Consider the following 13,017-nt stretch of genomic DNA (forward strand, 5'->3'; position numbering starts at 1 on the left):
ATACACACATGCTTAACGTACTCAAAAAAATTTACATTGAGGCAATTGTTGTTAATTAACAATTTGCTATACATCCAAAAGTCATTTGCAGATAATACTCATCGTTGCAGTAATTCCTTTCAAATTATATTATATAAAAAAAATATTTATAGGTCTTATATCTATGTGTATGTACTATACATATGTATATATAATGGATTGGCTCGAGTAGCTATTTAACAGTCACATATATATAAATGAGTACATGCACAAGAAAGATTCATTGGTCACTGAAGTTGGAGAATACGTCACAGATAACGAGCATCAGACAGAGCCTCGAAATTATCAAACATTGTCGGTCAGTAGTGATATCGGTGCCAATGGATATACTCGACTTTTACGTGGCTACTTTGTAAAAATGATTTAAAAAATATTTACACACGTGTTAACTTGCATGCTATATATTTTTCAACTAATTTTTATGCAATACGTTTATTTCCGCGGGTCGGTTATCATGTAGTTACATTGAAATAGCAAACGGATTTTAAATTCGAGCCAGTACTCGTGCTGTAACAAACTAAGGAATGTGATATTTTCTAGTTTTTACGAAAATAAGTTTTTTTTTTTTTTTTTTTTTCTCTAACCTGTTTTATATTATGTAAATTACGTAGATTTTTTTTTTTTTTTTTATCTAGTTTTATTCTCTATTGTAAATTTAAGAAAAAATTAAAAAAAAAAATATACTCTTGACAAATTGAGTGTGGTCTCTGAGGGTGCAACAGTTTAAATTATCAATTCATCATGGATATCATGGACGGTAAAATTATTTAATCATTATTTAACAATTTATTATAATAATGTCATGAATTTTATACTAAATATTAAAATGTCTATAGTTTTTTGTGGCCACTCACGAGTTAGTTTTTGTCTTAATCATCCATCAACAATCTTGACTATTGAAAAAAAATAAAAAATAAAATAAAAAAACCAAAACTGATAATTCTTAATTGACTAAATGACCCTGAACAAAACCGCTTAGATAATAAAAGAATCACATCGTGTTTGACTTTTACTTTTTTAAAAATATTCAAAATTCATTAGTCAAGAAAAATATATACATATATGCATGTTTATATTTGATGTTTTTCAATAAAATATTACACAACTTTATATCAGTTTTAAGATGCTGTAAGTTGTGAATATGTGACCCCAAGATTATCGCTAACGAGTGCATATAGTTGGTAATGAGGTACATATTGCAAACAAGAGAATAAATTATTTCATAACACTCAATTTAATTAAAATGCAATCCATCAAATTTTTGTTTATTTTGTATATCGTTAATTATAATTTATAACCAAGGAAAATTTTTATAATATATTGAAACAAATATTATTTAAAAAATTTATTAAATTTATTTTTCTTAATATTCATTACTGATATTATATTTTTAAAAGTCATAGCTTATCATAATAATTTGTGTTTTTTAAAATGAATAAGTTAGTTCATATTATAAACGTCATTTATGATATTTTAAAAATAGAATAAAATTTATTATCAGTATAACAAAAATTAAAAAATTTAATGAAAAAAAAATATACAGAAAATCTATAAGGATATTATTTTTTTATCGATATATGAATTTATTCAATTTTAAAGAAATTTAAGTAGCTAATAAACAATTGTTTTTAATTCTTTGTTGTTTATTTTCAATTGTTTTATTAATTTTATTGTTAGTGTTTTGTATATATACAATAATATTTCAAAACATATTTATCTTATATATGCAAATATTCATAAGATCATTGCTCGTCTTTTATAGACAATTTTCTGTCATATAGAAAGATATTATATGTGTCTTCGTACGCGTTCAAATAAGACAAATTAAACTATTGAACAAACATAGCAGAATAACCCATTCAACTCATACATTGTCTGTTGTAATCTTTCAATGACCGTCAAATTATTATATTAGTTTATTTTATTTACAATATAGTATAGAGGAACTTAGAGATCATAATTTGTTAATTAAAAGATTGAAAAATATTTGACTATAACTAACAAAATTTTCGTCAAAATTTCGCGCAGTAATTTTTTTGCAGTTAATAATTATTTATAGTGAAAATATTTTTCCGGAATTTATCTATGAATTCTCCTGAAGTCTCAATTACTTAGAAACTCTGGAAGAACGTCTAAAATAATATTTGCACCATGGTGAATAGTTATACGTACTGGGATAAAAAAAGACAGAAGGATTCCAATTGCTCATGCTTTGTAAATCAGCGAGTACATTTAATATTATTTATTTTTTATTATTATTTATTTTATTGATTTGAACATATGATTATTTTTCTATACTTTTTCTGATTAGAAAAAACGAAAAATTACCTTAAGATAATGACAGAATACAGTTGAAAAAATAAGTTAATTTCCGAATTCAGTAAAAAAAAAATACAAAAAATATGCTAAATTCTAATTTAGAAATTTTAAATGCAGATTGTTAAGAGTGTTATCCACTATCCAAGTTTTCCATGCAAGTTCTTGCTACAAATATAATTTATTACCAGAAAACCCCAGATTTCACTAGAAAGTCTAGTTGTTTCTAGTGAATTTTGTCGAAGTTGCAGGGTGGTTTCTATCATGCAAGGCATTTATCAATCGAATCATATAAATTTTCAATAATTTCTGTAGTTTTTTTATATAAAAAATGCTTTTTTGGGCTTGATTAATTTTTTTTATCCATTGAAATTGTACACTGATAAACGCATGCGCGCACCTGCATCCTCTCTCTCTCTCTCTTCAATACCTACGATTGACGCCATTTTTTTAGCACTTTAACACACTGATACACATGCACATGCAGTCATGCACATGCATAAAATAAATGTGAGTCTGTAGACAAGTGAATCAGCGTTCTAAAAATTGCAATTTGCAATACTTACCAATACTCACAGACCTTTTTCGATACTCGGTGAGATCTGATGTTATCCGATTCATGGTCAAATTATACTTTGTTGTACAATCAGTAATCAATACTGTAATTTTTTAAATAGTTTTATATGTTGATTCAGTTGGTTTCTAAAATTTACTTCGTAAAATGTTTTTTTTATTAAATTAATAAATTACTTACTCAACTAAATTCCTCAAATATCGGAGTAAATTTTGTGCAACATTAGCATGTTCACAACCAAATAATAGTGTCAAGTGTTAAAAATTTAAATAAATAAATTTTTTAAGAGTGTGTGTGATATATTTAATAATTACTTTTTTTTAATGACATTATTATTAGCTATGTGAATTTTAATTATTATAACCAGCATGAATAAAATGTCGGGTATGAACTATTGCTCCGTATTTTCTGTACTTAGAAGTCCTGAATCGGGTAAATTATTAAAAAGAATCATCTGAATTATTTTATTTATTTATTTAATTATTATTTACTTAAAATATTATTAAATTAAAAATTATGATTGTGTTTAATGAAAAACATTAATTATTCAATATAATTTTGATACAAAAAATTATTTAGATTTTTTTTTTTTCCTTTTGCAAATGTGAGAAAAAAAAAAAAAAAAAGAGTTGGTATATTAAACCAGCTGCCGAATTACGTCAACATACGAAATAACATATATATATATTTATAAAATTAATCATAAATTATTATTTTTTTTTCTAAATTCAGTGAAAAAGTAAAAATAGATTTTTTCTTTTTTAACATACAACAATTAGCTATATTTAGATAATTATTATTATAAATTTTATTTATGATGATTGTTTCGTGTTGCTTGAAAATTTGTTTTTAAAAAAAAAAATAATATATATTGGACTTTGATATGTTATCATTGTTATACCTTCATTGTTGTTTCTTGTGAGTTAAGAATTGTCTTATCGTGATTTACAAACATTAACTATTACCAAGTAAAAATATATTCAAGTAAAAAATTTATTTAAAATAGTTTTTTTGAATATAAAATTGAGAACGAGGTCAAACAAAGTATTTTGTCGATTGTATAATAATATACGACAATTAAAAACGATATTTATAAACCGTTATGTATTTGAGATCAACTAGAGGAAAAAAAGGGTGGTACGAGAATAAAATTGTGGCTGTCAGAAGTTGTGATTGGGTAGCTGGAAGAAAATCATACAGATCAAAAGTAAATAAAATAATATTGACAGGTGAAATTAACGTCAAATTAATATCATCATCATCAGCTTTATCAAGTAGCAGTGATTGGAAATCATTGGAAACAAAAGACATTTATCAATTGGGATTGGAACGCGGTATGAGTGAGGGTGAACGAGCAGTAATAACGCCACTAATTGGCTGGCGAAAACTTACAGATCCTGGTGACTGACATAAAATTAAAAAATCAACAATATCGAATAACAATCGATAGCACCCACCAATTAATTATACAATCATCAACAAAAACAAGAAATTATTTTGTATTTTATCATAAAAAATTTCAATGAATTTTTTAATAATATACAAAAAAAAATTATTTAAAAAATATTTAAAGATGGCAGGTTATCAGTGTCGGTAGCAGATGGGGTTTCTGCTTGACAGTGATTGAATCATAAAATTAAAAAATTTACCTGATCTAAATGTAGTGTCATTAGTTAATAGACTCATGCTATTTACCAAACAAACAAGTATCAGATAATCAATTTGCCATCTTCGTCAGTCAATATTTAAAATTGATAATTTATAATAATTATAAAAAATAATATTAAGCATAAATAAGATAAATAATTTAAGTACAAGACAATAATTTAAATAGTGTTTCGAGTGGTTGGTTTTGCTTTTTTTTTTTTTATTTGTTTTTAAAAAATTCATCATGCCTGCTGCACCAAATAAATTAAATTTAAATTTTGCTAAAAATGCATACAGTGTTTTTGGTAATCGTGATAATGATAAACGCAATGAAAACCAGAGAGAGCAAATAAAAGAGCTACTTGAGGGTAAGAATATTTTCCTCAAGCTAGAATTTTTTTTTTTGTTTAAATCAATTATAGTTTTCATTGCTAGAAAAACTTATATTTATTACTATAAGTTAAATTTACTTTATTTTATATTGTTACAGGAACTCGAGGCAATGGTCTTTCACATCTTAAAAATGGTGTTGATTATATCAATCCAGGCAAAGAAGATCAAATGGAAATTTATGGGTTTGTTGATAATCAAAAAAAAAAAAATAAATTACTAGTTGAGATTATTTATTTACATTTTTTTTTTAATTACTTTCAGATACCGGAGAAATAAAAAGCATACATTTTTAACATGGCTTTTAATAGTGCTTACTTGTGGATTACTCCGACTCATATTTCATTGGATTCCTCATCTAATGATTATGTTCACTCATTCCAAGTGTCCTCTGGAAGAAGCTGACACTGTTCTTCTTATTGAAAGATTTCAAGGAAAACATGCCAGTCATTATGTTAAAAAATTGTATACAATTGTCGCTGAAGATGTTGTGTAAGTTGATATTTTAATTTGATAAATTAACTGGCAAGTCTACATACACGTCCTCTATTTTCCCGAATGAGAAAATATATAAATTTTCCTAAACTTTAATACAACTTAAAATGCCATTGTAACAATTAAAAATTTAATAATAATTATCTTTATATATATATTTTTTTTTTTTAAATTAGAAAAAATTCAATCAATAAAAAATGTTTGATTGATGAACCAGTGACTGATTGTGCAACTAAAGATGAACCAATTGATACAACAATTGCTACAAAAAAAGATGAAATTCCACCGACTTTATCAATTCATCTTTATGGTGGTAATTTTAAACAAGTATCATCAATCCTAACATTTAAATGTAAAAAAGTTACTTATATATGGGACAACGAAAGATCTGAATTTATGAAGTTAATTGGCCTTGATAATGATGTACTATTGTCAACATTACATCAAATGCCTGGTTTAAGCGAACACGAACAATTTTTACGGTAATTAAATTAAATTGTTTCTTTTTGCCAATTAAAATATACTCAGCATGCAATTAGCTATTACAATAAACACTAATAAAATGTTAAATGACTAATAATTATTTTTTAATTTACAGAAAAATTGTTTATGGAAATAACGAAATGATTATTCCAGTAAAATCTTTTTTAACTCTTTTGGGTTGTGAGATTTTAAATCCATTCTATGTCTTCCAAATATTTAGTTTTATTTTGTGGCTATGTGATAATTATTATAAATATGCTGCTGTTATCATGACTATGACTGGTATAGGAATTTTTATGGAAGTCTGTCAAACACAAAAAGTAAGTTGTAAAATTGAAAAAAAGTAATTGCCATCAGTTATTTATCAATTAAATATATAATTTTTTTTCTCTTTATTTTCATGATAATGATGATAATAATAATAATAGAATCAACGCAAATTACGCTCAACTCTTCATTCATCGGATGTTGCAACAGTAATGATTGATCGTACAACTGGAAAAACAGAATCAATAACAACTGAACGTCTTGTACCAGGTGATATTCTTGTTATTCCACCACATGGTTGTTTAATGCCATGTGATGCTGTATTACTTACTGGTAATTGTATATTAAATGAATCAATGTTAACCGGTGAATCAGTACCAGTCACTAAAACACCAATACCATCATCAAATGAAATAACATATGATACTAAAGAACATGCACGTCATACATTATTTTGTGGTACAAAAATTATACAAACACGTTATTTTGGTGGTGAAAAAGTATTAGCTGTTGTTGTTAGAACATCATTTGATACAAGTAAAGGTGAACTTGTACGTTCAATAATGTATCCTGCTCCAGTTGATTTTAAATTTGAACAAGATTCATATAAATTTGTAGCATTATTAGCTGTTATTGCTAATATTGGTGTAATATATACTGTTATTACAAAAATAATAGAAGGTATACAACCAGTATCAGAAATTGCACGTAGAGCACTTGATTTATATACAATACTTATACCACCAGCATTACCAACAGCAATGAGCGTTGGACGTTTTGTTGCACAACGTCGTCTTGAAAAAAAAAAAATATATTGTACAAGTCCACGTGCAATTAATGTTGCTGGTTCAATTAATTGTATATGTTTTGATAAAACAGGTACACTTACTGAAGATGGTCTTGATATGTGGGGTATTGTACGTAGAATTGAAAAAAAATTTATAACACCAGAAAAAGATATAGCAAATATATCAATTGATGAAACAATTATTGGTATGGCAACTTGTCATGGTATAACAATAATTGATGGTCAATTAGTTGGTGATCCATTAGATTTAAAAATGTTTGAATCAACTGGTTGGATACTTGAAGAACCTGATGTTTCTGATACAACAAAATTTTCTATGATGTTTCCAACAATTGTTAAACCACCACAAGATAAAAATAATTTTTTAACACCAAAAAAAAATAAAAATGATTCAATAATAACACCATTAAAACAACAACAAAATTCAATAACATCATCTGATATTATTGATGATAATATTTCATTGAGTAATTTTGCAATATCTGATAATGAAATAAATGAAGAACAAGGATTACAAATTGGTATTGTTAGACAATTTCCATTTACATCAAGTTTACAAAGAATGAGTGTTATTACAAGAACATTAGGTGCATCACATTATGAAGTTTATTGTAAAGGTAGTCCAGAAATGATATTAAGTTTATCAAAACCTGAATCAATACCAACTAATTTTTCATCAATATTACAAGAATATACATCTGAAGGATATCGTGTTATTGCATTAGCACATAAAACACTTACAAAATTATCATATCCAAAAGTACAACGTATGAATCGTGAAATTGCTGAATCAGATTTAACATTTTTAACATTTGTTATATTAGAAAATCGTTTAAAACCAGAAACAACACCAGCTATTGAAAAATTAAATCGTGCACATATTAAAATAGTTATGGTTACTGGTGATAATATGTTAACAGCATTATCTGTTGCAAGAGATTGTGATATGATTAAACCAGAAATATCAGTAATTGCTGTTTCTTCAATAATGCAACATCAAAATAATACAAAACCACAATTATATTTTACAAAAAGTAATAGTCAATCAAGTCCAATGTCACCAATTATTGGACAAGGAAGTATAAGTGAAATGACTGATTTAAATAGTATTGCATCATTGGAAACAATTGAAAGTGGATCATTTACAAATGCAACAAATGTTGGTGGTGGTGGTGGTGATAATGACAAATATCTAACTGATAATAATATTTATTCAAGTAATAAATATATATTTTCAATGACTGGTACAACATGGACAACAATTAAAAATCATTATCCAGAACTAATACCAAAATTAGTAACACGTGGTGCAATATTTGCAAGAATGTCACCAGATCAAAAACAACAACTTGTACAAGAATTTCAATCATTAGGATATTATGTTGCAATGGTTGGTGATGGTGCTAATGATTGTGGAGCACTTAGAGCAGCTCATATTGGTATATCATTATCAGATACTGAATCATCAGTTGCATCACCATTTACAAGTAAATTAACAAATATATCATGTGTATTATCAGTTATACAAGAGGGTCGTGCTGCATTAGTAACATCAACAAGTATATTTAAATATATGGCTGGTTATTCACTAATACAATTTATATCTGTGATGATATTATACAGTGTTAGATCAAATTTAACTGATATGGAATTTCTTTATATTGATCTTTTTATAATATCAGCATTTGCTTATTTTGGTGGTAATACTGAAGCTTATGATGGACCATTAGCTAAAAGACCACCATTAACTAGTTTAATAAGTACATCACCAATTCTTAGTTTATTTCTTCAACTTGTTATTGTGGCTATATTTCAATTTATAAGCTTTTGGCATATACAACAAATGTCATGGTTTACACCATTTATTGCAAATACAACATCAGATACAGAAGAAACAAAATGTTATGAAAATTATGCAATATTTATTATTTCATCAATGCAATATATTATACTTGCAATTGTTTTTTCAAAGGGTCAACCATATCGTAAATCAATATTTACAAATTATGGTCTACTTGGTTCACTTACATTATTAACATTATTTTCAATATATCTTGCTATTGATCCAATGGAAAAAGTTAAAGAACACTTTGAACTTAAAGTACCAAATGAATTACCATTTAAAATTATATTAATTGTTTATGGATTTGTAAATTTTGTTATTGCTCTATTTGTTGAATATTTTATTATTGATTATGTTATTGTTAAAAAATGGAGATATCAATGGCATGATATTGATAAATCAAAAAAAAAATTTCTTGCTATTGAAAGAGATCTTGGTAATAATCATAAGTGGCCACCATTATCACAAGAACCATTACCAGAAGCAGCACCAGATATATTAATTAGACAAAATACTGTTACTGAAATTAAAATTGAAAAAAAAATACCAGATTCAATTTATCAACCAGATTCTGGTTTTTTAAATAGTCCAGTAATATCAGCTGACTTTAATAGATTTGGATCTGTTCGTGAAGTTACGTTAAATCCAAGATCATTATTTTATAATGAAAGAGATACAGTGTCAATGTCTAAAGTACCAATATGTTTAGAAGATCGTGAATTAAATAAAATAAAACAACCAAAACTTGATTTAATAACAAAACGACGACATAATTCAGAATCAGAAAAACGTATTTATTGTGATGATGAAATTGAAAAAAATAAACAAATTAATTATTCAAATAGATTAAAAAAACTTAATACAATTGCAACACTACCAAGAAATCATCAAATTAGCCAACAAAATCAAAAATTTATCAACAATTCAAATCATGATAATTCAATATCTAATGGTACACAAAGCGTTCTTGAACTTGATATTTTACCATCCTGAGATATTATCAAAATTATATCATTTAATAAATTGATAATCTTCATAAGAATGGTGCTAAATTTTAGATTATCAATTAGAGATGTCAACATAATAATCATTGTGCATTTAGATGTTGATTTTAATTTTTTTTTTTTAATTTCTCTAATTTTTTTTTCCTTGAAATTTTCGTACAAATAAATTTCAAAAATAAAACTGATAATTATCTCTGCCGATTAACAATGATCTCTTGATGATTCATTTTGATCTTCAATGAGTCATTGACACAATAAATACAAAATAGATAAACTAGTATTTGTTGATAAAGTATTATTCAATAAAAGTAAAATCTATACAATTCATTATTAATAAAAATTAAATTGTAATAATTATTATAATATACTTAAAAATGAATAGTTAAATAATGTGTGATAAATAACACAGAACATAGATGGGATCAATTTGCATTAATTGTTTTATTGTTATTCCATCTGATTAGAAAAAAATGTGTTTAATAAGAAATTAAATAAACGAATAAATAATAATGTGTTTAGAAAAATTGTATGTCAAATAAACAACATAGATAAAGTAAATAAATGTAAAAAAAAAAAAAAAAATTGATAATTACGTTTGATTGATTCACATGCCAGGTGCATGAAAATTATTTGTTAAAAAAAAAAAAAAATAACTGATAACTAAGTTACTTGATTAATCTCTTTGTTTTTATGATTTTTTTTTTTTTTTTTCAGGGATTAGATAAAATATGTGATTTGCATATACAATTATACAATTATACAATATAGCTGTTGAACGAAAATTATACAATTTAAAAAAACAAATTTATGACTAGTCAAATAAAAATGTACCCATTGAACGAATTTTTTTGGTCTAATAATATATTATTTATTTTAATTACATAATAATATTTTAAACAGATGAATTATTATTACTAGGAAACTGGTAATTAATAAAATTCTCTTTGTATGTTTATAATAATTGTTTTAATTTAAATTTGACTAGATATTATATTAGCGTTCGATTTATGCTTAAAAATTTGCACTGAATTTTTCTAATTACTAATAATAATATCAAATATTAAAAAAATTATTTATCATTTTTTTTTTTTTTTTGAGTATTATACTGGCAAGAATTATTTAATTTTCCAAAGGTATATTATAAATTTAATTTAAAAAAATACTAATTTATTACTTATTTATACAATAAAAAATCATCACGGCAGATAGTTAAAAAATTTATAATAATATATTTTATTATTTAATAAATTATTATGAATTTAACTTTAAAAAATTTGTTTATGAAGTGATTTTATTACAATAATTAAAGGCTGATTTTAGTATAACAAAAAAAAAATTGCAATATTTTATTAGATTTATGTAACTATCTGTATGCCAATTGTCAAAAGTAAATCAACAACTTAACTTTTGCAACTACTTGATTAGGGGAGCCTGTTCCGTTCATTCTTAACTTACTATGACTCATAATTATATTTAAAGATACAATCTCCAGTTAAACTTTTGTTTGTACAGTGATGTATTAACTCTGTATGACTAGCTGAACATAAAGTTTGGTATGTTTATCATTTCTGAAAATCTTTGATGTTTTTTTTTTATAATTATACTTTTTTTTTCTCACATTTTCATTAAACTATAATTACATAATTAAACTTTTATCTATTTTTTGAATTTTATATTTTTCCTGATCATTCTATTGTCTTGCTCGATGTAAAAAAAATTTATCAACAAATTAATTGTCCAGTATTTAAACTACCAGTCGAATTAGAAAAAAATTCTAAGAAGCTGTTTGTCTCGAACAAAATTGCAGTTTTTTTTTTTTCCAATAGCTTAATTATTGATAAAGATATTGCAGTTATGTTAATATTCTTTTAGCACACACCATGTGTCCAAAAGAAATTTATATTCTTTCGCTCTCTCTAACATACAACGCTCGTGGACTAATAAATTTAATTAGAACATACAAACTAATAAAAAAAATTCTCTTAAATAACAATTAAATATTTAAATTGTTTTCATCAACGATTCATATATACCAAATCGTTTCCACGAAACATTGCATCAATTGCTATTTTTTTATTATATTCAAGACCCCTTAATTCAATCATTTCCATAAATTTTTGATATCTCATCCAAGCTGTTATTGTCATTGTAACTTCATCTTCTTCTTCCGATTGTAATCGTGTTTTATCCTCAACTTCTTGTCCAGTCAATGTTGACTCTGTTTCTTTGCAAGCATTTTGAATATCTGGTATCATCTGCATTGAAAAAAAAATAACAATAAAATTCAATTGCATTTAATTTTTTATAAATTATAATATTGAAATAGTATGGGCAATGTTTGCAGAATGCGGTGTAGACATTTCATATACAAAACTCCCCACCGAGTATCATTAAAATCAATACTTTGGTCATGTAGTTGCAGCATACATACAGAATAGATTTTTTTTTTAAGGATTCACCCGTAATATAAATATCTCACACAATCACAATATTCATAATCAATTTATTCTATTATTTCTCTCATCTTTCAGCACACACACACATGAATTTAATTTTTTTTTTTACACAAATAAATTGAATAAAATTTAAAATAAAAATGAAATGGTATTATAATTTTATTGATTGTTTGCTCACCTTTAATTGTGTGGATTTAAAGTTTTCAACTTTAATTTTTTTTCGGAGTAAAATGTATTTTTGTTTTTCTTTGCAAAAATTACAAGTAGCAGGAGTTAATATATATATTTTTTAAAAATAATAAGTCAGAGTTAATGCGTATTCTGACAGTAACAGAGTCAAACTAACTGGACTAAATTGTTGCTGTGTTAGGGTCGTGTCTCTCCCGTGGACACCCCCTCTCTCTATGAACAACAACTGCAAATGTGGGAGCCATATGGGATATTATGTGTACCCTCGTGCCCTTTTTGTATTTTTTTTATTATAAAAATATCGCCAGCGAGTGGGTCCTTTCAAATTCTGAGTGGCATTTATGTAACTTAATTTTATGCTTTTATTAAAATTTATACTCGGCAGCTTGAAAAAATTTAATTACAATGACCAAAAAACATTTCTGTGTTTCAATAATTATTTACTAAATTAAAGACATTTTTTTTTTAAAGAAAATAAATTGTTTTTCTAATTATTTTTTAATTAT

General features: G+C 25.2%; 1 protein-coding gene across 2 annotated transcripts; it reads left to right on the forward strand.

Moving 5' to 3' along the window:
- Positions 1-143: 143 nt before the first annotated feature.
- Positions 144-11,673, forward strand: LOC122848154 (polyamine-transporting ATPase 13A3). 2 transcript variants are annotated; one of them, XM_044146031.1, is made up of 6 exons: positions 144-796; positions 5,067-5,151; positions 5,231-5,458; positions 5,638-5,943; positions 6,060-6,264; positions 6,373-11,673. In XM_044146031.1, the coding sequence occupies exons 1-6, from the start codon at positions 781-783 to the stop codon at positions 9,853-9,855; spliced, it is 4,323 nt and encodes a 1,440-aa protein (XP_044001966.1). In that variant the 5' UTR covers positions 144-780; the 3' UTR covers positions 9,856-11,673. The 2 variants fall into 2 exon arrangements, with proteins under 2 accessions (XP_044001966.1, XP_044001957.1); XM_044146022.1 differs by lacking the exon at positions 144-796 and adding an exon at positions 2,872-4,944.
- Positions 11,674-13,017: the final 1,344 nt, after the last annotated feature.

The sequence above is a fragment of the Aphidius gifuensis genome, linkage group LG1 (genome assembly GCF_014905175.1).
Source record: "Aphidius gifuensis isolate YNYX2018 linkage group LG1, ASM1490517v1, whole genome shotgun sequence".
Taxonomy (NCBI): Eukaryota; Metazoa; Arthropoda; class Insecta; order Hymenoptera; family Braconidae; genus Aphidius; species Aphidius gifuensis.